Source organism: Taudactylus pleione, unplaced genomic scaffold, assembly GCF_031769625.1.
Source record: "Taudactylus pleione unplaced genomic scaffold, aTauple2 ptg000012l, whole genome shotgun sequence".
In the NCBI taxonomy this organism is placed as follows: Eukaryota; Metazoa; Chordata; class Amphibia; order Anura; family Myobatrachidae; genus Taudactylus; species Taudactylus pleione.
In genome coordinates, this window is record NW_028284415.1 from 18,207,961 (window position 1) to 18,234,505 (window position 26,545).

General features: G+C 42.7%; 1 protein-coding gene across 2 annotated transcripts in view; it reads left to right on the top strand.

Annotated features, from left to right (window-relative positions):
• STX8 (syntaxin 8) overlaps nucleotides 1-26,545 on the top strand; it is a 319,594-nt gene that overhangs the window by 69,757 nt on the left and 223,292 nt on the right. For both annotated transcript variants that reach the window (XM_088468815.1, XM_088468825.1), the window contains exon 6: nucleotides 7,573-7,665. In XM_088468815.1, the coding sequence (XP_088324941.1) occupies nucleotides 7,573-7,665 (93 nt within the window). The remainder of the gene's footprint in view (nucleotides 1-7,572; nucleotides 7,666-26,545) is intronic.

Below are 26,545 nucleotides of genomic sequence, written 5' to 3' on the forward strand. Positions count from 1 at the left end.
ATCAGTGTTTTTTCCAAATAGGACAGACTCCAAACTGCTCATCAGATCTGTGCTGCTCTGATGGAAATGAGGAAGAAAACGGTGTCAGTCGTGACTGTCAAATGGCGCCTTGTAGCCAGTGACTTGAAGGGATGTGTTGCAGCCCGAAAACCATTGCTTAGGCCCATAAATAAAAATAAGAGGCCATTGTGGGCAGAAAAAAGCACAGGAGCTATACCACTCGTCAGTGGAAGAAGGTTCTTTTCACAGACAAATCGAACTTTGAGATGTTTGAGTCAAAGAGGCGCAAGTTTGTTCATCATGTGACAGGCGAGCAGATGCTTGCTACTTGTATTCAGCCCACAGTCAAGCATGAAGGAGGTTCCATTATGGTCCGTGGATGTTTTGGAGGTGGTGCGGTTAATGACTTTGTAAAAATCGAAAGAATCGTGGTCTCCAAATGCTACCACAACATCCTGGTGTGCCATGCCATCCTTTCCGACAGCCGCCTTATTGGTCGTGGTTTCACACTTCACGGTGTTGCTACAAGACAAGTGGACTGCAGTCAAAGCTGAAACTTTAGACAAGTTGACCTACAGAATGCCCTGCCTTTGTACTGCTTTGATCGCCGCTAAGGGAGAGAAAAATTGAAGAAAATCAAAACTCAAGTTATTTGTATACCATGTGTAAGGGTACAAACATGTAGTAATTGCCCCCTGTAGTAATTGCCCCCTGTAGTAATTGCCCCCTGTAGTAATTGCCCCCTGTAGTAATTGCCCCCTGTAGTAATTACCCCCTGTAGTAATTGCCCCCTGTAGTAATTGCCCCCTGTAGTAATTGCCCCCTGTAGTAATCGCCCCCTGTAGTAATCGCCCCCCTAGTAGAGAGAAAAGTAGTAAGAATTAAAAAAAAAAAAAATCACTTACCTGAAACTCCCGCTCCTGGTCCCGGCGCTGTCCGCTCCTCCGGCCGCTTTGTATGGGAGAGACGTCGTCATGACGACGTCTCTCCCATTACCCACTGCGGGAGCCGGAAGATGGCTCCCGCAGTGGGAGCAGCAGCAGCCGCTGAGAGTCTGACAGACTCTCAGCGGCTGCTGATTACACCAAACACGCAGCTGCCGGCTCCGGCGGCTGTGTGTTTGGCAGTGTGTAGCGCTGACCGAACTCCGTCCGGTCAGCGCTACACTTGACTCGAGTATAAGCCGAGGGGGTACTTTTTCAGCACAAAAAATGTGCTGAAAAACTCTGCTTATACTCGAGTATATACGGTACTCTTCCTGTATTGGAAGGAATAATTCACAAGTCCTACTTTTAAATGTAAGGACAATAGAAGTCAGCTGGGTCTTTGTGAGCTGTATATAAGCCCCCAGTCGTATACATGATCAACAAACTATGTCCTGCTATTAGTAAGAAAAAAAAAAAAAACATTTTAAGAATTAAAAACACTAAATGGTTGTTTTGATGAAGATCTAGAGTGACGAAAGATGGCTTATTTCAGGATTGTTCACAATGATACCAGAAAGCTTTTGAAGGAAATATTGCAATATTGCACAGTACCAAATTAGGCCTAGTTCATTGCAAACATTTTTTAAGCAATGTTTCAAAGAATAAAGCTGTCAAATCTACAAGATTGCATCAATTTGCAGTGTTAAAACAATTGCATATACCTTGTCTACAAAAAAAAAAAAAAAAATCCCAATCTTCCAGTGAAATGACACCACCAAGTAACTTTCCCTTGCTGGAGGTACTGTGTGTTTTAGCAAGAATTACATTTTTTTTTGCTCGTCCCTTTAACCAACTACAGTCCCCGTGCTCTCCTGCAAACTTGAAATGCCTCAGCATTCCCTGCTTTCACGTAGAGCGGCATTGGGAGACATGATTAAAAGGAGGGGAAGAGTAAGACCCCTGAGTTCTCTAATAGAGAGAAAATGTAATTAGGGCACATCTGGGCCGCTGCACACAGACACAGCGATGTCTGCTTTGTGGTGTCTGGAAGCCAGGGACACATTCACATTGAGGAGGAAGGAAATGTTGCCTAGTTAACCCTTTGTCTTGTCTTTTAACCCTCTTTAGACACAAAAAGCATGGCTCCTGGGCATTGCATTAGATAACCCCTATAGAGTTAATAATAAATCCATATATCAGGGGGGCAGGTATGATGTATCTGAAGGAGTTTTAGTGCAGGAAAAGTATTTATTTTAAGATCTTTAGCCTGTGAAGTGGGATTGAGGTATTATTAACCCTCTGTGGTTTAGGATGACATCACTGTGTTAGCAATGAACTGATTGCTTGGGTAACTGTGGGGATGTAGTTATGCGGCCGCTGGTCTCCATAACAACATACGAATCCCAACAAGCGACTTAAGATAGGCGTCGAAATACCGACGCCTATCTTAATCCTGACGCCGGAACGCTGAAGGAAGCCAACCTGGACAAGGTAAGTCCGGGACGCCCTTAGCGATAGACGCGGGGGGGAGGGCTACGTTTAGGGAGCGTGGCGGGTTAGGCACCCCTAGGGGGGAGGGTTAGGGTTAGGCACCCCCATGGGTAGGGTAAGGTTAGGCACCCCCCCCAGGAGGGTTAGGTTTAGGGTGCGGTAAGGGGAGGTTAGGGATAGGCACCCCCGGGGGTGGGGTTAGGGTTAGGCTCTTGCTACTGCACAACTGCTGGGATGCTGAACAGGCTGGAATGTTTCACAAAGAACGAAAAACACACAACTTCCTGGTAATAAGATTTGGGTAGAGGAAGCCAGAAAAATAAAATCTTGTCGACTTTAAGTAAAACCTCTTTTAAAATAATGGGGGACTGATCATTTCATTTAAATGTGCATCAGGTAATAAAGCACGTCTGCATTTTTTTTTTTTTTTAACTATTTTTATTGAAAGGAACCTATACAACTATATTGGGATAACCCATATATGTAAAGTCTATTTGGACAAACCATTTTTTTGTTGAGGCTATCTCACAAAATTATTACAAAAAAAAATAATGATTATGTTATAAAATCTTATGTCAGTACTGCTTTTTAATGTTATCTTAAGTAGATATTTGTTCTTTAAAGATATCTATTGTATCAGTCACCTACCCGTTAGGTTCTCTGGGGTACAAGCCACAGTAATGGGCATGTGGTGCAATTGTGCCTGAAAAACATTAGTGATTTTATTCCCACCCACCTCCCATATGGTTATAACTGTCTGATGACTCTTTGTGTTCTTACCCAGTTACCCTACACTGAAAGTTAGTTTTTCAGATTGATGCTGGTCGCATGATCCAGTGGTAAGGATCACATGCTTTACGCTTGGAACCAAATGTTGTCTGAAGGGTAGTTGGGTGCAATATTTCACTATATTTTATTCATTCTATGGAATCTGAAAAATTCTGGGTATTGAAGGAGTTGAGGACCCAGCATTAAAGATCCTATTACTTAAGGAGAATGATCTTCCATTGATTCTGTAAGCATATCACATAATTGGGACTGCTGGTGCAGAGTTCTTCTACCTTTGAATCATTTTTGGATTAGAGGGAATCTATTACACCTTTGCACATTTCATGCTTTCATATGCTCTGGGGTTCATTACTCATATTGTATAACGCTATATGTGTTTTCTGTTTATTTTTTATTTTTATCATATGATCATAGGACTATAGCGCCCAACTATCCTGCAGACCACACATTGTTTATCCACATATTGAAAGTAAGGTGATTACTTTTTTCTAAAGGGTGGTAGGCTGCTTATTCTAGCTTATTGCGCAAGAACTGTCCACATATATATTTCTATTTACACGTGAAATCGAATAGGGTAAGTTGCTGATCTTTTTTTTTTTTTAATAGCAATTGTTGGTGTTGGGCCATAGATACTTTGCACTGTTTCTCCTTCCACAGCTGAATTAATATTCGTCACAATGATACCCACTAATCATCTGGTTTTCTGTTGCGTAGGCCTGAATGGCATCTTTCGGGTATCTGCTACACTTCTATTATATCTTATGGGGGTCTAGTATATGTAGATTTTGTGCATTATGTGAGTTACTGCTCCCCTGCTTTTATTTTATTGTGACTTAATTATATCTGTTTCATTTTCCCTTAATATTTCTTCCACTTTGCTACCCAACTGTTATGTTGTGCTTTGAGTCCCTGAATACCAATGAGCCGCTTGTTTAGTGATTATATTTAATATGTTTTGTTTATGTTTGGTCAGTCACAGTTCTTATCTTCATTTTATTTTTCTATCATTGTATGTATCATAGTACAGGTTGAGTCTCCCATATCCAAAATGCTTGGGACCAGGGGTATTTTGGATAACAGAATATTCCTCTTCTGTCCACCCTCTTCGTTCACTTAATACACGCCGCCTTTCATGCCAATTGATTACTTCCTCCCACTCCTGCCTCCAAGACTTTGCCCATGCTGCTCCTCACCATTGGAACTCCCTCCCTCTCCCTATCAGACTCTGCACCTCTCTACCATCTTTCAAACGAGCTCTTAAGACCCACTACTTCATTAAAGCCTTCCAGCTCTCATCCTAACTTGCTGCTACATCTTCCTTTCTCCCGGCCCACCCCATTCTGTGTCACTCCTGTTTGTCTTCCCCTCCCTTAAAGAATGTAAGCTCTTTCGAGCAGGGCCCTCTACCCTCTTGTGCTTCTCCCTACTGTAATTTAATTTATCTCTTACTAGCCACTAGGGCAACTAACACTTGGCTGCTTATGCGGGCGTTAATGTCACTAATATAGCAATGTTTATCCATGTCCTGTATTGTATTGTATTGTAAGTCAATGGTTACTTTTTTGTCTATGTACTTTGTAAGGCGCTGCGGAACACTTGTGGCGCCATATAAATAAATGATAATAATAATAATTCCGTATTTTGGAATATTTTCATATCATAATGAAATATCCTGGGAATGGGACCCAAATATACACGCAGAATGCATTTATGTGTTATATACACCTTATACACACAGCCTGCAGGTAATTTTATACAATATTTTCAACAATTTTGTGGCTCAATCAAAGTTTGTGTACAGAAATTAAATTCATTTATGTTTCATATACACCTTATAAACACAGCCTAAAGGTAATTTTATACAATATTTTTAATAATTTGTGCCTTAGACTAAGTTTGTATACATTGAACCATCAAAAATCAAAGGTTTCATTATCTCAGTCATGCCAAAATAATTCCGTATTTCGGAATATTTGGATATGGGAGACTCAACCTGTACTACGTGTTATTATTTATATGCCTGTACACTAGTCCTGTCTCCCAATTATGGGCTCAATCCAATTACTTGCGATGTACTCGGGTTCGAGTCATTGCGAAAGCAGCCGTGCTTGACTGTAGCCCGGATTCGCTTAAAAGTGCTTACAGCCCCTTAGGGCTCCGAGCAAAATTAAGCGAATTCTGGTTCGGACCGGGCCACGAAGGGTGCAAGGTACCGGTCCGTTGCCGGCGTTTTAACCGTAGCAATGACAACTCGCACCTTTCGCATTTCATTGGATTGACCCCTATATATTGCTTCTGTGAGTGTAAACTCCAAAATCTTATAAATAAACACAATTTATAAAAAACAAAACAACAACACTATGCAAAATCAATATACAAAAATACTGCATACAGTATGTATGTATATTTAAATTTGACAGTACCAGATATGTTGGGATATAATACATATTAATAAATACTATAAAAAAAGATGCACATGAGGGTAGAGAGAGCTTACAATCTAGTTGTAAGTAATAGGTGTTAGTGCAGTGGTCGCTTCATGTACCCCCAGAGGAGAGGTATCAGGTGGATGTGCTATAGGAAAGGAATAGGTTTAGAGGGAAAGAGAAGAATTGAGATCTTAAGTACAAAGGTACCTGGGATGTGAAGGAAAAGGTGGGAGCTGTGTGCTTCATTTTTCTAGAAGAGATTTCTTGACTAATGCAGTTGCCGTTTTCTTTTTTTTTTAAAGGAGGTTGCAAAGTCATCTGCAGTGAGTGTGACTGTAGAGGTTGTGGGGTTGGCAAAGAACCAAGTTCAATGAAAGAAGTGACAGGGGTTGGTCTACTCGGTGAGAGAGAGGGTAGTAGGTAGCATACATTTGTGGAGAAAGACCCCTTGAAGATAGATTTGTTTTCCGTTGGCACTCCGCATTGCAAGAGCACTTTTGCAGGTGTCTGTTTTTTTTCTAGGGCCAGGTTTGGTGTTTGGATCGCCGGAGACGATGTGTGTTGGCTGCAGCTTGGGCAGTGTAGTGAGGTGTCAGGGCAGGACAAGATATTTTTAGGAGAGAGCAGTGGTACAAGTGAGGATGAGAAAAGGATTGTGTTCAGAGCGTTCAGTTGTTCTCTGAGCGCACAGATGTCAGTTCATATGGATGTGGGGCCCTGCAGTAGTCTTTCCCATTCATTGATGTTTTGTTTTAAGCTGGCCATTGAAATTATCTCTTTATGGAATCTTAATGTTATTTGCTGCCATAATTTAAAATGTAGGCTACGTTGCTTGTGAAAGTTAAGAAGCAGCTATTATGTAGGCTTAACCTATGTACATGAGTAGGAAGCCAATCAATTTAGGAACCAGTGACATCACTGAGGTACAGCCATTTTGTGAGCCAAAATAATTTTCATGAGCTTGTAGCCTATCGGTCACTAGCACAAAGTGCCTCATGACTCTTTGTGACTTGGTAAGCTGAATATTGCAGCAGCCCTCTAAATGGCCACAGTTTAGGGAACTATATAAGGATGGGAGCAAAGTTTTACATGGACAGAATAGGCAGTGGTGTGTTTTCAGTCCTCCTGTTTGCTCTCATCTAATAGTTAAACCATCTCCATCCTCCTGTTTTTGCTGGAGATGCTGTGAGAGAGGACTACCATACAGCAAAGGCTACCATTCTACTTCCGTGATGAAAATGTTACTAAAAATCCATGGAGTGAGGATAAAAGCTAAAGACGTTTATTTTATAATTTAAAACACTTTTCAAGACAAAACAACCTAACAATTTGCTCTGAAGCAGTATCTCTTGAAAATTTTGCACATGAACCACTTTATTGTTGTCACTGAATCTAGAGAATTCAGAGATTGTAGTTACATGACTATTGGTTAAAGGTGCGTAACGTTTTTTTTAAACGATTTCACTATAACGACGTTGTTATCGTTAAATCGTTTAAAAAATCGTTCAATATTTTTTGGATGAACGATAATCGTTCAGGCGAGCTCCAGTTTGTAGTTTGTAGTTCATCGTCCATTCTGACTGTCCAACATAACGATTTTCGTACAGAATGAACGATATCCTTTGACTGTATGCGTGATTAAAAAATCGTTCATTTTAATCGTTCACAAAATCATTCATTAATTTAGTTACCAAAGATTTTTGTAAACTATTTTCGTTCACTTTTTCAAGGGAAAATCTGAACGAAAATCGTTGTTTACTAAAATCGTTACGTGTGTATGCAGCTTAAGTCCACAAAATGGCTGCCTAGTCTGTGTAGCTGACAGGTGTTCTTACCCATTCTCCGTACACTTCCCCTTGCAATTAGTTTACCAGATGTACTGTACAATAAAGTGAATGTAGAAGTGTATAATTATAAAATTTCCTTTCTCTATGCAGAGCAAGATGCTGGCCTGGATGCTTTATCATCCATTTTAGCCCGACAGAAACAAATGGGCTATGACATTGGAAATGAACTGGACGAGCAGAATGGTGAGTGATTACTGCGGAATTCATTGGTATACATTTCTGTGACTATACTTTTCTGGTGTCTGTGTACTGTGGTTATTTTAATATTTTATTTACAGACGGGCTACAGGTGCCTGCTGACATACTGGCACTTGTTGTTTCACAAATGCCAGCATGCCGGGGCTGTTGTCCACCTGTGAAGAAGAATTTTACTAACTATTATTTTACTATTACCCATGTACTCAATCTTGTTCCTCGGGAGGGGGGGGGGAAACTCCATTTTATTTTTCTTGTCTCCACTTTCTGAGGATTTTCAGCCATGGGATGACCATCTTGGGGCTGGTTAATGTGATGCCAGGGGGACCCCACTCTGTGTGTCTCCCTGCTATGGCATTACAAGGCTGGCTGGTTACTAGCTTTAGTGGGAACTATTTTGCTGCTACGAGCAGGATCCAAACTAATGGCTTTGGAGAAGTGTGTTGGTAATATATTTTCTATAGGGTTGTATAGTTATTAAACTGCTATCCTGTCTGTCACTGCTGTTTCACTATGTTTCATAGATTAAATTGCCATGCGTTTGTGCCGTTGCTCTGTTGCTTCGTTTAATTGATCATTATTAATGATCAATTACTGGTACTAGTCTGTTACTCTAGCTTCAATCAACTGTATTGGCCTGAGGCCTCTGATTTCTGATTTGCTTTATGAAGTGTGTTGGTAATATATATATATTTTTTTTCTACTAGGTTTTTTTTTTTTTTTTACTTTTAGCCTCTTAGTTCTTGATTCATGAAAACATAATTCTATAGGGTCGTATAGTTTATTAAACTGCCATCCTGTCTGTCACTGCAGTGCCATTAGATTTCCTAGATGTGCTATATTTTCTTAAACTGCCATGTGTTTGTGCCTCTGATCTACATCTTAGTGTAGCCAGCCAGCTCACTGCAGCCATTGGCCAATATTGGTGAAAATAATATTGTGAGGTGGTCAAAACTGACTGGAAATGAATGTTAGTGATGTTGTTAATACTGTAAAACAGATCCACCTTACATAATTTTAGCTGTTTATATAAATTTTTAAAGAAATCCAGATCCAAAACAAAAATATTTAAGGGTAGTTTTGCCAAAAACAAAACACGGAGGTCTGAGCACATCTATATTTCTAATCCAATATTTTACCATATTTCAGATTGCTGTGTGGCGGACCTACAACTTTTTCAAGATTTTTCCTTTTTTATGTTTGTTTTGTGAATATGCAAAATTATTATATCTGGTAATCACTCATTATATTCTGAAAAACACTATGCAACGTACAGCATGTGTACAGGGTTAAAATGGCTGTTCTCTGGAGGAGGAATTTACTCATTGCCTTGTACACACACTCGTGCACTCTTTACTAAAACCATTTCTTATATACTTGTTTTTTTGGATATAATTGTGCTCAGAGTTGCCCTGGGTAAAAAAAACAAACTCATAATCCTGGTAACTGTAAATAAACTAAAAAAAAAAAAAAAAAGCACAAAGAAAGCAATAAAGAGTTATAATAATGCTAGTGCGTGCATGTACAGACCAATACATTTAAAGTTATTAAATTGCTTTTAGTCTAAATCGCTCCACTGAATGTAGTTTTAAAAATATGCAAAATTACACTAATTGGAGGACATTGTGAGCAAACTGACTTGTGGAACTTCACATTAAGTACTCTATTTACTACAATCCACATTTAAAATGCGGTTGTAGTGTGATATTTCCGGCTAAATTCGCATTCCGTTTTTAGGAAATCTCACACAGATTTATCAAAAAATGTCATCACGTTATGGAATATATGGAACATAAAGAACAGTAGTGATATCTATATACAGTCAGGTGCATAAATATTGGGACATTGACATAATTTTCATATTTTGGCCTCTATTCACCTCCACAATGGCTTTGAAATTAAACAAACAAGATGTGCTTTACCTGCAGACTTTCAGATTTAATTTGAGGGTAATTACATCCAAATCAGGTGAACGGTGTAGGATTTATAACGGTTTCTATATGTGCCTCCCACTTTTTAAGGGGCCAAAAGTAATGGGACTATCAACTCAAAAGCTATTTCATGGACAGGTGTGGGCTATTCCCTCGTTATTTCATTATCAATTAAGCAGGTAAAAGGTCTGGAGTTGATTCTAGGTGTGACATTTGCATTTGGAATCAGTTGCTGTCGACTCTCAATATGAGATCCAAAGAGCTGTCACTATCAGTGAAGCAAGCCATCATTAGGCTGAAAATCAAAACAAACCCATCAGAGAGATAGCAAAAACATTAGGTGTGGCTAAATCAACTGTTTGGAACATTCTTAAAAAGAAAGAACGCACCGGAGAGCTCAGCAACACCAAAAGACCCGGAAGACCACGGAAAACAACTGTGGTGGATGACAGAAGAATTATTTCCCTGGTGAAGAAAAACCCCTTCACAACAGTTGGCCAAATCAAGAACACTCTCCAGGAGGTAGGTGTATATGTGTCAAAGTCAACAATCAAGAGAAGACTTCACAAGAGTGAATATAAAGGGTTCACCACAAGATGTAAACTATTGGTGAGCCTCAAAAACAGGAAGACCAGATTAGAGTTTGCCAAACAACATCTAAAAAAGCCATTACAGTTCTGGAACAACGTCCTATGGACAGATGAGACGAAGATCAACTTGTACCAGAGTGATGGGAAGAGAAGAGTATGGAGAAGGAAAGGAACTGTTCATGATCCAAAACATACCACCTCATCAGTGAAGCATGGTGGTGGTAGTGTTATGGCGTGGGCATTTATGGCTGCTAATGGAACTGGTTCCCTTGTATTTATTGATAATGTGACTGCTGACAAAGCAGCAGAATGAATTCTGAAGTGTGTCGGGCAATATTATATGCTCATATTCAGTCAAATGCTTCAGAACTCATTGGACGGCGCTTCACAGTGCAGATGGACAATGACCTGAAGCATACTGCAAAAGCAACCAAAGAGTTTTTTAAGGCTAAAAAGTGGAATGTTATGCAATGGCCAAGTCAATCCCCTGACCTGAATCCAATTGAGCATGCATTTCACTTGACGAAGGGAAAATGCCCCAAGAACAAGCAGGAACTGAAGACTTTTGCAGTAGAGGCCCGGCAGAGCATCACCAGGGATGAAACCCAGCATCTGGTGATGTCTATGCATTCCATACATACAGGCTGTAATTGCCTGCAAAGGATTTGCAACAAAGTATTAAAAAGTGAAAGTTAGATTTAGGATTGTTTAGTTTGTCCCATTACTTTTGGCCCCTTAAAAAGTGGGAGGCACATATAGAAACCGTTATAATTCCTACACCGTTCACCTGATTTGGATGTAATTACCCTCAAATTAAATCTGAAAGTCTGCAGTTAAAGCACATCTTGTTTGTTTCATTTCAAAGCCATTGTGGTGGTGAATAGAGGCCAAAATATGAAAATTCTGTCAATGTCCCAATATTTATGCACCTGACTGTATGTGAGGGCTGTAAGACACCCAAGTCACAATCGGAAAGATGGAACCAATATAATTCCCTATAGTATGACTTACAAACATGCAACTTGCGTGTCATAATATAGTATAGAGAGGGGTGTATTATCAGGTAAATAGGCTGCAGTTATACTATATTATGACACGCAGGTTGCATGTTTGTAAGTCATACTATAAGGCAGAGGTTCCCAAACTTTTTTGAATCACGGTGCCCTAGAGTAACAGCATTGTTTTCATTGCACACCTAGGCCAAACATTTGTTATTGAGAATTCAGAAATGTAGTAAAGTAGTAAAAGTGAAGTAAATTGTGCTCACCTGTCATCTTTAGGTTCAGTTATGTGTTTTTGGACAGGTTTGAGCTTCTGTTTGTCCACATATTTACATTACATTGACCATAAATAATTTGATTTGGTGCTGGACCACCAACCTGAAGCACCCCTGCAAGTGTTTTGAGGCACCCCAGCGTGCCACAGCACACAGTTTGGGAACCACTGCTATAAGGAATTATATTATTTCCATAACGTGATAACATTTATTATTGTACATATATGATCAAAATAGATCACCACAGGTGTTAGCTCAGCTGCTTTTCCATCTAGTGATCACGTGTCGAGAAATATAGTATATTTGAACATAATTTAAATTTTATTGAGCTCTATATGAGGCTGTTTCTTAACACATACATATACTTGCATATGTGATGTCTCAGTAGAGATGATTTTTAGGAGATGTAGTTCCACCGGTCACAATCCCGACGCCGGAATGCCAGCTAGGGATTTATGACAGGCATTGACATACCGACGCCTGTCATAATCCCGATGCCGGAATCCAGGACCACGCGAGACCGAACGAGGTAAGTCCGGGCGCCCGTCCTTTTAGCCGCGGGTGGGGAGGGATAGTTTAGGGGGCTCCCGGGGGTTAGGCTAGGGGAAGGGGGGGGTTGGGGTTAGGCACCCCCAGGGGAGGTTAGGGATAGGCACCCCCCTGGGAGGGTTAGGTTTAGGGAGCGGGGAGGAGGGGTTAGGTTTAGGCACCCATGAGGGGAGGTTAGGGTTGAACACTAGCGGGGGAGGTTAGGGTTAGGCACCCCTAAAGGAGGGTTAGGGGGGAGAGGGGAGGGTTAGCGTTACTTACCTCCGCTGTCGGGATTGCCTCCTTTCGGCCTCACGTGGCCTCCGCCGGCTTTACAATCCCATTCCGATTTTTAGTATTAGCAACCAGATTAAGGACCTTGGAGGCATATCTGTATTCTCTATAACCCTGTTTTTCTTGTGATTTTTCTTCTGATTTTTTTGTTTCTTTTTAAATTATAGCTATATGTATCTCTTATTGTACTATGCCTTGATAAAGGTTCTAATGTGGTCCGAAATGTTGGCAACGATTTCCACGCATGCTAATAAAGCTTATGTATTATTGTGAACTAACAAGTCTGCAGAGTGTCTTAATCTCCGCAACCTGTGGAGTTACTTTTGGTTACTATTGTGTTACCTATATGATAGTGGGAACCCTAAGGATCACCCCAGCATTCATTGTAATAGCATACAAGGCGTGAATGCCGGATCACAGACTCTGTTTATATATATATATATATATATATATATATAATACAGTGCTCAAAGTGGGAATTTAGAGGTGGGGGGTATGGAGATTGAATCTTCCCCCCTTTGGGCCCCTGCTTCCATATCACCCCATTGTACTTCTTCCTGCCTATTCCCCTCTCTCACACCCTGCCCTTCTCACTTACTGATTCCCTCTCTCTTCCACCCCTTACAGTAGTTAGCCTGTCTCCCTCTGTCTGCCCCTCTCTCTATTCCAGGGCTCGGCAAATCCCGGGTGCCAGGTTGCCATGGCTACCAGATTGTGCTGCCTGGCTACTAGATTTTGCAGTGGGGGAGGAAGCAGATCCTCGTCAGCTCTGGCGGAGATTCATGTCTATAGTATTGCGGTGGTCATATCATGCACAGGAGTGCATGTGCTGAGTGTCACCTGCAGTGATTGCTGTGCCTCTGTCCGTCACGGGCTGCACTGATGACTCCTCTCCATCCTGGCCTGCTTTGACTCTGCTGTCTGTCCCAGTCTAGGATGATCCTCCTGTACATACCGGCTGTCTACTGTCTCCTATCTCCGGCTGCATGGAGCTCTCCAGTAGTAGGGTCTATGCGTGGCCAGGGATTGCGGAGCGGCTGCAGAGGTGTGACCACGAGGGGAGGGGGGTTTTGTTGTACTTTCTGGCACCATTATTTTATATGAAATGTGGTCCGTTGTTACTGGAGGGTGGGGGTGGAGCAGGGGAGCTGTGCAGAGCAGTGATGGGGCCTCCATTTTACTGTATCCATTCAACTGTGACCATTTTGTGGACTAGTATAGTGTGTAGAACAGTTGTATAATACACAGAACTGTGCTTCTCACTCACTCCTGTAATTTATTTTTTTTTTGGGGGGGGGACGGTGGTCTGGCTCCTACACTTTCATCCTGGCTCCTAGATTTTAGAAAAATTTGTCAAGCCCTGCTCTATTCCCTCTCTCACACCCTCCCCTCCCTCTAATTCCCTCTGACCTGCGCTGCTGTAATGGAGCCACCGGGAGCCTCGGGTCTTCGTTGCCGCAGCAGTAGTGCTCTGCAGTTTATCTGGCGCCGCTGCGAGCCAATGAGAAGCTGCCACTTAGCAGCTTCACATTGGCTGGCGGCCGCGAGCCTCATGATTGGCTGGCAGCCGCCCATTGCGTGGTGCTTACAGTGCAGCCGGGACCCGGTACTTTGTCCCGGCTACATGCCAGCATCTCTGCTGCCCGATCGAGATGTGTCCCATACGGGACACGTCTCTACACATTGCCGCTGCTGTTCCAGCGCTGGGATCCCATACTGGATCCCAGCGCTGGTACATTCTCTTCTGCGTCTAAAATGAAGTGGGGCTGGGAAGTGGTGGTATGTCATACCGCTGTATACCGCCCCACCTCGACCACTGTGTGTATGTATGTATGTGTGTGTGTGTATATGTGTAGTGTATATGTGTATATATATATATATATATATATATATAAATTTGTATGTATCCTCTTGATAAACTTGAGAGCTACTGGACCGATTTTCTTCGGGTTTTCACTGAAATGTTCCTTGAGAACCTCATAGGCGTGTCTGCAGCCTGCTGTATGGAATGGCCTGGGGACACTTCGTATGTATTGTGAGAGCGGTGATCTCATGATGACGTTAGGGGTACATTTACTGCAGGGGATCTGTATCGGCAACCAGCTCTCCCACGTGTGTGGTTCTGGTGACATTCAGTGCAGTTGGCAAGGATGGGGAAGAGGTAGCAAAACCGCGGTGCCAGGGGGTATGAGGTGGATCCAAATTCCCCAGAGGTGACAGGGACCCTTATCAAGTCTTTATTAACTCACCAGCAGTCTGCGTTGATAGGTGACATATATAGTACTGTGCAATTGTTTTAGGCAGGTGTGGAAAAGATGCTGCATAGTAAGAATACTTTAAAAAATAGAAGTGTTAATAGTTTAATTTTTAACAATTAGCAAAATGCAAAGTGAATGAACAGAAGAGAAATCTAAATCAAATCAATATTTGGTGTGACCACCCTTTGCCTTCAAAACAGCATGAATTCTTCTAGGTACACTTGCACACAGTTTTTGAAAGAACTCGGCAGGGAGGTTGTTCCAAACATCTTGGATATCTAACCACAGATCTTCTGTGGATGTAGGCTTGCTGAAATCCTTCTGTCTCTTCATGTAATCTGTTGGGGCCATATCATCACTTCCAGGACTCCTTGTTCTTCTTTACACTGAAGATAGTTCTTAATGACATTGGCTGTATGTTTGGGGTCGTTGTCCTGCTGCAGAATAAACTTGGAACCATACAGACACCTCACTGATCGTATTGCATGATGGATAAGCACATGCCTGTATATCTCAGCATTGAGAACACCATTAATCCTGACCAAATTCCCAACTCCATTTGCTGAAGTGCGGCCCCAAACTTGCAAGGAACCTCCACAATGCTTCACTGTTGCCTGCAGACACTCATTATATAATATATATATATATAATATAATATATATTCTTTATTGTTTCCTGAGGAAAGAACCATCACAGAGTTCTGAAACGTTGATTAAACTACCTACAAGTGTTTTCTGTGAAGACGCTGGGAGTGCCGCCCATTGCTTTATTATTTGTTCCTTTTTCCATTATTGGGAAAGGTAATTAAGGAAGGCACCAAGCGCACATTACACACTCGGCCCTATGGATTGCCGGCCGAGACGCAATTGCTGTGTGTGTATGTATATATACACTGTGTGTGTGTGTGTATATATATATATTTCTCTTTCGCTCTCTCATATATCTTTCAATTTCAGGAAGCGGGACATATCTGAAAAGGGGGTGTGGCCTAAATGAAACAGGGGTGGAGTATTGCGGAAGCAAGGGCGGAGCCTTGCAGGCTGTAATCTATTCACCTCCATTGTGAATAGATGCCATGCGCATGCGCACAGCATCTATTCTACCCCTGCTTACAGCTGCTATACAGAGCAGCGGTGTACTCACCCCAGCTTCCCCCTCCCACAGCGGGACACTGCGGCCCCTGGATGGGACAGCGGGACACTGCAGCCCCTGGATGGGACAGCGGGACACTGCGGCCCCTGGATGGGACAGCGGGACACTGCGGCCCCTGGGTGGGACAGCGGGACACTGCGGCCCCTGGGTGGGACAGCGGGACACTGCGGCCCCTGGATGGGACAGCGGGACACTGCGGCCCCTGGATGGGACAGCGGGACACTGCGGCCCCTGGATGGGACAGCGGGACACTGCGGCCCCTGGATGGGACAGCGGGATACTGCGGCCCCTGGATGGGACAGCGGGACAGTCCCAGAAAAATGTGTGTGTAAATGGCTACAGGTGCTGTGACCAACAAGCTCCTCAATCACTTTATAATTCAAAAGTTTATAACTATACAGATACTAGAAAGGTAAAGTGTTAACACACAGATATATGATCACACCACTCTCTCCCCACTTATTGACGTCTCAGTAGCATACATTTGCAAGTATATGTTTAAGCTCTCCATCGGTTTCAAGGTGCTTATGGTAACAAGAAAGTATGAAAGCATAGTGGATTAACCTTTTGTAGTGACAGTTATAATCTCATTACCATGATGTCACTACCAAACAAACCCCAAGTTTAAAAGGAAAGCAGTCGGGAAGCAGATGGACGGAATCCCGACCGTCGGCTTCCCGACTGTCTAATCCCGGCAAGGGCTAAACGACAGGCATCGAAATCCTGACGCCTGTCATTTTACCTGCGCCGGGAGCCCGATACCTGGCTTACCGATTGAAGGTAAGCCGGGCTTGGACAGCCGCAGGGGGGGGAGGGTTAGGTTTAGGGTTCCCGGGGGGACTTAGGGTTAGGCACCCCCTCGGGAGTTTAGGGTTAGGCTAGGGGAAGGAAGGGTTAGGCACCCCCCAGGGGGAGGATAGGGTTAGGCACCCCCCGGGGGACGTAGGTTTAGGCGGCGGGGAAGGGGGGGGTTAGGGTTAGACACCCCTAAGGGAGGGTTAGGGGGGAGAATAGGTTATACTGAATCACTTTAAAAAATATTCTCACAAACTGTTAACTCATTGCTTGGCCTGTCAACTCTTTTCTTGTCAAGTGGTTGACATTTGCAAGTTGATTTTTCCTGCGCTGGGTTAAGCAGAGAAGAAAACAAATCATTTCCTTACTGCAGTAAAAAATATATTTACCCTGCCAAGTGCGACACATTTCTGAGTATAAATATTTTTCTCTTGTGAGAGCCTCACTACGACAAAGCACAACACTAAAAGCTGGAGACTGTACAATAAACTGAGCCTCTAGCAATTTACCCCTTGAAATGATAGATGTTGTAAAGATGCCAATATGATAGTTACTGACACTTGTGCATACATACTTAGCGATCAGCCAGCGATACGATATCGTTGGCTGATCGTCTTGCACCCTCCCTGGTGTGCTGGATGATCGATATCGATCATCCAGCACACCACCAACTCACCGACTATAGCGATGATCGCGGGTCCCTATAGTAACCTGCTCGATATTGAAGAAGTTGACCTGCATGCACGGCTGATGGACGATATTGCTATCGTCCATACGTGGCCACACATCGCTGGTCGATGATGAGTTAGTAGGGACCAAAAAATTAACGATTTGAACTATAACGATATGCTCAATATCGTTATTGTTCAAATCGCTCATCTATATGGCTATGTCTGTACGCACCATTGGTAGTATATTTGCAGAATAAATCAACCCTAAATCATAACTAAAAAGAATAAATAAATAAAAAGATTATATAACACGTTATGTGCTACCCTCTGCCCACACTGGTGGCAGCCATTTATTTTTTTTGCTAAGTGATTATTTAAAAAATGCCTAACAAAGTACCTTACATAGTTCATTAAACCTTAGTGGTATTGCTGATGCGCAATGAATTGCTAGGCTGTGTGCTCATGAATAATGGTTTAGCCTACAATATGGTTACCACTGCTGTGTGTATATGGCATGTTAAGAGCATTCTACATGGTAATTAATAAATCACTAAATTGCTTTAATCAGAATCTAGAGTCCATACCTGACAAGTTTAACAAGTTCAACAAAACATGAACCAAGTTGAGTCAGCCGTTCTCCATCTTGTCCTCAGTTGTTCTGTGTGAGTCAGTCGTTCAGTTTATTGGAAGCCTTGGTTTGTGACTAACTGCCCATAAACCAACCTCCTCCCTAATTTACCTTGATAATATTTCCTCTCTTCATAATAGTAAACATACTCTTACCCTTTTGTCATATAGCTCATTATTAACGTACCACAATTTTATGGTCACTAATAAATTTTTATATGATGATTGGGCAACCCTTGTGCACTTCAGTCATAACCAGCTACAGTCCAGTAAGCATGCAGATTAAACAGAGTCTAGATTACCTAAACCATACATTTTCTGGCTGCTTAAATCTACCTTGTTTTTTTTTTTTAACTAATTTGGGATATTGAGAGGATCAGATCCACATTAGCTAAATACATTTTTAGGCATGTTTAATGGGATGGTTTCTTATGTGAGTTTTCATAATGCATATAAACAGTGTATTTCTGAAATCCAGTAGGGAATCCTGTACGTTCTTTTTGACTGCTGTGCTTGGATTCCAGGCAACATGTTTTGCCCCTAAACGTCTGTGTCCAGCATGCTTTTGTTCAAAGCAGAATATCTATGTACTTGGCAGTACATTGTTATTTGTCACTAGGACCGCAAACAAGTCCACTAGCAGTCAAGTTTGCAGTAAGCGTGCCCAAGGTGTGCGGGAATCAACTCCTATGACAACTGGGGCAGTGAAGGTCATGCTATGGAGAAAATGGCATAGTCACAGAAGAATGCTTGGCTCTGTGTTATGCAGATCTCCAGCCACGCAAAGGGGATTATTTGCAGATTGGGATGCGGTTTAAAGGCCTAGTGATGAGAATTTACACGTTGACATCTCGATGACTTGTCATGCGAGGTTGTAATGATGGTCTTTAAATTACTCATACTTCAAATAATTCCGAATTGTTTGGGTGGAACGCAAGATAAATGCGTGTATTCTACATTACTACTTGCATGCTTGCAGCACCAATAAGGTTGCCACTTGGCCCAACATTAGAGGAAAAATTCGAGCCAGCTACAGATGCCACCTGGCTCGGTGTTCCCAGACTAGATCCTTCCAGCCTGTCAAAATTTTACATCTGGATGGGAACATTTTTAAAGGTTTGTAATAGACAGGTCTGGTTCTGCAACTCTCATTATTTGCTGAGATTCCCCTGAGAAAGTCTGGTTGTCGTTGGGAGTAAAAAAAAAAAAAATCAGTGCTGCGTCCAGAGAATAATAGGATTTAGTCAGCAGCAGCAGCCATGTCTTCACTGAACCACATCAAATCGATTTGCAGCAGCTAGGAAGACGAGGGTCTTAAGCTGCAACTGTTTACAACTGGTGGGCCAGCTTTATTTAAAATTGCCCATTACAACCATTGCCACTTTGCTTGTCCTCTTCTCAGCACTGATTTGTCAGAGTAAATAATTCAAATATGCAGTATAGGAATAACCTATTTGTATATCACATACAGCTAGTGGGACTGCTAATAATATTAACCACTATTATGCGCAACAGCTTTGAATCACATTATCTTATTGTAGTTATTTTATACATTATTTTGCCACTATTATTTTTTTTTTTTCAAGTAATCCAGCAATTTGTTAAGCATGCTCACTTTTATTTGGCAGCTGGTGTGGTGTTTGTTTTTTTTCCCCCTTTTATCACTTGTGGACAGTAGAAAGTCGGTTTGTAAGATTCGCTTTTTAGTGTTTTTGGTGACCAAAATGCTCTGTGCGGACTGCATTAGATTCATAGTCCGGCTCATTGCAGTGATGCCATAAAAAGAAGAATGGATTTCCATTGCTTTATCATTTCAGCTCTCTTCCCTTCATCAGTACCACGTTTTTCAGAACTGACGAGCTGTGGGGATGGCTATAACTGCTTGTGATGGAGGTCACAGAAAAAGAACTGTTTTTGATGGAGGGAAAAAAACCTGTACTATATTTCTACTTGTTATTTTTTATTTTTAAAACTGGCTGGAGAAATGAGAATAAGCCTGAATTGAGTTTTTTCACTTTAGATTTAAAATTGTAATTTTATGGATTACGTTTCTGGTAATGTATGCAGAACATTTAAAAACCTGTCTTCTTTTTGTTTTTCCCTCTTAGGATAGTTAGAACAGGTCACTTTTTATTGCCTAATTCAAAGTATTTGTTGACCTGAAATCTGTAAGTGTATAAACATAAGCCTCCACTCCAGAGCTGTAAGCGACGTGTCTCTCATCACTAAGCTGCGCGGAGTTTACATTCTAAACACATGACCACCTGGTGTTTTCAGACACCTCCAAGGACTTTACTAATCACTCTTCAGTGAACCAGAAAAGTGGAAGGTATGAAGCAAAACTCCTTGGAAAACTTGATTTCACATTACTGGGAAACTGCTTTCACTTGGGCAGAATTAATAAAATGCACCTGATTCCTTTACCCAGTAGTCATTGCCAACGATATATGGGAATGATGTTAATAACTTCTTCCTGGTAATTTCTCAAGATGCTCAAGTATTATGGTGGTTTTATGTGTAGGATTGTTCCTGTACTTTATAAATAATATTTTTCATGCAATTTAGGGTTATATACTGTTTAAACCTTGCATTGTTGGCAGAACAGATTGGTTCTCTGAGAAGAGTATTTTAAAATCCACCTTCCCTTCCCATCTGCAGGTGACTTAGAGGGTGAGAGGGGTTGTCGGCCGGGGCACGTGCCCTCAGCGGTGTCCAGGTCAGAGACACCGCTGAGGGCACGTGCCATGTGTAGTGCGCACTACACAGTAAACAAACACAACGGTGACAGGTAGTACACTCACTCTGTTTGTTTTAGCAGCCAATGAGAGTCAGACAGACACTCATTGGTTGCTGCATCCACGGCCGGAGCTGGGCTGGAGCTCACTCATGAGCTCTGCCTTCTGGCTCCCGCAGTGGGTGAAGGGAGAGACGTCTCTCCCATAGTGCCGAGCGACAGGAGCAGGGATTCGGCTAAGTATTCTGTTTTGTGTTGTGTGTGCGTCTCTGTATGTTATATATGTAAGGGGCGTTACAGGGGGCATTGCATAAGAGGCGCTACACGGGGCATTGCATAAGGGGCACTTGTACTGGGGCCATTGCATAAGGGGCACTACTACAATGGGCATTGCATGAGGGCCGCCACTACTAGGGGTATTGCATAAGGGACACTAATACAGTGGGCATTGCATAAGGGACACTACTACTAGGAGCAATAAGGTGCATATGGAATAGAAAGGAATGTTCACAGAGTGACAAGAAACGGTGGTGTCATGTTGACACGCCACCATTTTTCAGTGGCCACGCCCACTTTCCCGGTGCACGGGCGCACATACTTGGGTAGGTGGGGGGGGCTCCATTTTTCATCTTTCCCCTTGGCTCCAAATACCCTAGTTACGTATGCCACTGACTATATATAGAGCCTTATTCAGAGCAAAATGCAATCCAAATGCTCACAGAGTTCAGCGATTTTTCAGCTACTACTTGTGTGCGAAAATCCCTAATAACTCCTACTGCGCATGCGTTACACAGAATGTTTGCACAGAGGCATTGTTGCAATTGAGATGCACGGTAACATAAATCTCCTGGAAAAGTGTTGAATGTTCCTGAGCAGTGACTGGAAGGTAGCTAAACAGACGAACAGAGATTGTCTTATGGGAGTGTTGTGGACATATAGCTGAACTGATTGCATACACAGATACTCAATTGTTCACTTTGGGGGGTCATAGGGCTGGTGCAAGTTTCAGTGGGAGAATCTTAATGTGGTAACCCAAGTGTTATGGTGCGAACAGATAAGTTAGGTCTAGATCAGGGGTTCCCAACCATGGTCCTCAAGGCACACTTAACAGTCCAGGTTTTAGGGATTGCCATACTTGAGCACAAGTGACTTAATTAGTTACCCAGTTATTTTGATTTAACCATCTGTGCACAATCATGGATATCACTAAAACCAGGACCGTTAGTGTGCCTTGAGGACCGAGGTTGGGAATCACTGGTCTAGATGGTATCTTACAGTAGAGACGGGTGCTTTAGGTTTGTTTAGCTGAGTACATAAATATTTATAGATTTGTTTGCCCTGCCCAGGTATTTGCGGTCAAAATGTTTGTTTTTTTTTGTCTTAGAAGTGGCCCACACACGTTCTCTTGAGCATGAAGTTTGGATCTCTAGTCCTTGCAAAGGCACACAGACTGGCCATCTTCTAGATCTCTTCCTGCATCTCTATGGAACAAACCCCTCTATCTAGGTCAGTTAGGTCCATGCTGTGTAAGGCAGCTCATTCACGTTGAGTGGAAACTTTAAACTCGAATGGTTCCTGTGGTTGGTGTTCCTGTTGGTGCAGGATACCACTCAACAGACTTATCCTTATATGATGGTTCTTCTAAGTGCTCTGTCATAGTCTCCTCTCCTGGGCCTGTGTATGTTTTATGGCTTAGGCTAGTTGCACATGAAGCAATTCTATTAATTTCATTTGAAAGATCTTTACACAAAACATCTGATCACTCAATGATTTGTATGACTCTGTACTACGGTATCTAGATCTGATAAACTGGATTTAGTTAGCTTGCCAGAAAAGAGATTACTATTACTTTCTCCTTCATTCACTAGGGGACACTGAAACTAATACACTGGGGTATAGACGGGTGTGTAAGTTGAGCCTGACTCTGTAATCTTTCAAGAAGAGTAGCTGGCTCTTCCCCCTCTATACCCTTCACAAGCCCACTCTAGATATGTGCCAATTATTTATAATCTTTAGTTATTTATTTCTTTAGTGAAGTCTTTACAGGCAGACTGCAGGCTGCCCAGTCAGCCTGCATCGTTGGAGGCGCCGGAGGGAGCTGCCTGCAGCTTGTGTCCGGGTCCCTGACCACAGGGTCATCGGATCCTGGGGGCCCCCACAGCATTAGACCCAGGTGCGATTAGCTCAATGCATAGGCATCTGACTTTTTTGCAGATATGTTGAGGCCTACAGCCACACCAACCTCAACAAGTAAAATTCACTTGCGTTAAAACACTGCATTTTCTAGGCATCTCAATGGTTCCCTAGCCACATATAGGACCTCATTCAGACCCGGTCACAAGCGCTGAGCGCTCGCAACTGGGTCGATTGTTTGGTCCTGTGCACGCGCAGCGGCCGCACTGCGCGTGCGCAAGCCCCGGAGCGAGAGAGAAACTCTCTCACTACAAAAGGGCCGGCTGTTGATGTTGATCGACAGCTTGGTCCGTTTTGTAGGCAGGGCGGGGGAGTGGTTTCACAAACTGAGGCGAACGCCTACCGTTTTGTGGGCGGCCGAACTGCCATCAGCAGTGATGTCAGTTCAGGGAGGACATTTTACTAGTTATATCTAAAGCTGGGTACACACGTAAAGATTTTCTGTCCAACCATCCAACTAGTTGATTGGTTGGAATGAAAATCTGGTAACGTATGGGAGTAAATGATGATCAGCAATTTGCTCCTAAATGCCAGAAAACAGATGAAAATGGTCGTCCGACAAGTTTGTTAAATGTTTGATCTAAACAATTTGTTCAAAAACAGATTTTATCAATTTTTTGGCATTTGGGAGCAAATTGCTGATTGTCATTTGCTTTCATACCTTACCAGATTTCAATTCCAACCAATGAACTAATTAGATGGTTGGACAGAAAATGTTTACGTGTGTATGCACCTTTAGTCTGTTCCCCAGTGTGGGGATCTCTATCACCATGTTTATGCCCCTTGAGAATTCCATATTGTACTAAATAGTTTGTCATTCCAGGTCCACTAGAGTTATAGTGTCCCTGTTACTCAGTTGGGTGGTTGTACGTTGCCGCCGGTCTATCCACTTTTCCTCGGTGGTGCTAGTTGTGCACTGCATTGACTGTGAATCTGGTATATGTATGTAAGACTGGACCAATAGTTTAGTAAAAGGGGGCTCTGTAACTTGAGGCTCAGTCTCCGGTACAATTCCTATCTGGGATGCTGCCTCTGCTGGCTGTATGTATGTACAGTAGATATATATATACAAATTGATTTGTCCGGCACTCAGGACGAGATAGTTACAAAACGGGTGCCAAACAAATACATGAAGAAATCCTTGTGACATGAGTGTGCACTCAAGTACTGAAAAAGGAAGGCGGCACTCCAATAAATGAAAAAAATCAACTTGTATTAAAATAACAAACATCAACATAGTGAATAAATGTGTCGACGTTTCAAGGCCCTTTGGCCTTTTCATCAGGACATGAACACAAAAATGAAAAGACCAAAGGGCCTTGAAATGTCAACACATTTATTCACTATGTTGATGTTTGTTATTTAAATACAAGTTGATTTTTTTCATTTATTGGAGTGCCACCTTCCTTTTTCAGTACTTGAGTACACACTCGTGTCACAAGGATTTCTTTATATATATATATATATATATATATATATATATATATATGCATTAGTAAAGTATTTGCATGTATTTTATACAGCATCGGTGTGGTATATTCACTAGCCATGTATGTCTCCATGGACACAGTGGGTAGTTTTTTGCAATAGCACTTCTGTCAGTTCATCTACACAGAATGCGTTTCCTGCTGAAGCAACTCCTCTCCAGACACCAAGAGGTATAAGTAGGTCTGAGTCCTGCGGCAACCAGACCGGTCTACTCCTTGTTCATCTTCTCAGTGACCAAGTGACACTCGCAGGTAAGGCTTTTCCTCTATCTTCATATGTGGAGCAGGCCTCTCTTTTGTCCATTACTTCTCTTAGTTTAGGACCTTCTTAAGCAGTCATCAGTCTGTATGAGGGGGTTCTATGTTCATATATCTACATAGATTTTCCCTGTCCTTCACCTAGTGGTCAGTTCAATCCGAGGGTTGCAAAGCCTCTCTTTACGTAGATTCTATGTGCGTAGGCTCAGATTACTGTTTTTATGCATGATGGGAAGACATGGCGCACACAAACTCCCTGGAGCCATTGCGTCTCTTACTCTGTGGGAATGAGACTGTTAAGAGGTACATCAGCCATCTATCTAACATCAGGGATGGGACGATGCCTCCCTTTTGGAGTACTCTATCTCATAGTTGTCCGGTTCTATGGGTTCTGCCAGATCTACCTTTGTTTGTAATGTATCCCCATGACTCCTTAATCCATTTTCGTCTCTCTCTTTCTATCCCAGAGTAAGACTGTGGCAGGTTACAGGTTCCACCTTTAGTAGGTATAGGACTCCAGAGCTTATGGGGTTAATGCGCCTTGTTCTGCTTGGTCATTGTTGATATAGTCATTGTTGAGGACGTTTCCCACTGGCGGTTGGTTGGTTTGCTCTAGTTCCTAGAATTGTCTGGTAGAAAGGTTAGAGACCTGTGTGTAGACTGTGCTTTAGTGCACAGCTGGTTTCGGCTCTAGACAGGCATAGCTCAGTATTCAGCACTCAGCTCTAGACACGAGTAGCTCAGTCTTCGGCTGTGTTCTTCAAGACTCTCTCTCCTGCAGAACAATTTCCTACAGTTTGGTATTTGACTTCTTCTCTGTACCACTCCTGGTTTCGGAACATCCTTATCGTGGCTCCGTTTTGTCTGCCCTGAGTTGTTGTTCTAGAATTCTAGAGTCGTTGGAGTACACTGGTGGTTGTTACCACGTTGAATGTTTTTGTTCTTTCTCTAGTAGGAATAGATCGGATGCCCTGGGTTCCCACAATTTCTTTACGGATGGCTATTACGCCATTAATTCCCTGAAGCTGGGTTTTTATTTTCCATCTAGGCTTCAGCATAGGTCTTGGATGGTGATTTTGTACACTCTTGCCTTGCCACTTTTCAGTTCGCTTTGGGTGAATGCCTTCATTTGATCATCTTTATTCTTCTAGATGTCCTTTTGACTGGTTCCCCACCAGGAATTTTTTGCTGATCCTGCCTGGGCTTGCTCAGGTTTTCGGATGCTGCCCTATCCCATTTCTACGTCTTTAAATTGTTCTGTTCTCAGTTACTTCCATCTCCAGGATGTTCTCAGGTTTCAGTGCCGGACAGGGTTGTTTTACCTCCAGCTCTGTCGGGGTCAGGATTGGTCCTCAGTCTGGTCCATTTCCTTTTCTCTTAGGCTTGTTAGATTTTACTCTCAGCCAGCTGTTGGTCCACGCTGGTGGTGGACACCCATGTAATTTCACCGAGGGTGCTTCCATTGCCTGCTTTGTAGGCCTCTTTTTCTGGGTTGCGGTTTCTCCAGCTTTTTCTTCTAGTACTGCTTCTGTACGCATATGATATTTTTGTTTGTTCCTGGTTGCATCTCCGTCTCGGGCCGGACTTTTGCTGGCGCTCCTTTCCTAGGTGTTTCTCTTTATCTTGGCATAGCTCAGGCTCTGCATTCTGTGGGGATTTTGGGTTCTGCCAGCACGCAGCCTTCCGTTTGCGGTGAGGTTTTTTGTTTTTGGATTTTTTGAGCTCCACTTGTTGGTGGTTGTGGTTCCGTGTTGGTACCATTATCCGAACCTCTGGTGGTTGAGTTCTGCATGCCCACAGCGCTTTCCCACACGGGAGGGGTCAGCTTTGGGACGTCCCCAGTGAATTAGCTCCAGTGTCCCCTTGTGGATGAAGGAGAAAACAGGATTTTGGTACTTACCGATAAATCCTTTTTTCCGATTCCACAGGGGACACTGGACGCCCGCCCAGCTCTGCTCTACCTGCCTTGGGTTTTTGGTCTCCTGACTTCAGTTTTCTCTCAGCAGTGTCGGGTGTTTTTCGTTCTATCCTCCTTTTCAGCCCTCCAGCCGTCTTTTCAGTTGGTTCCTCCTTC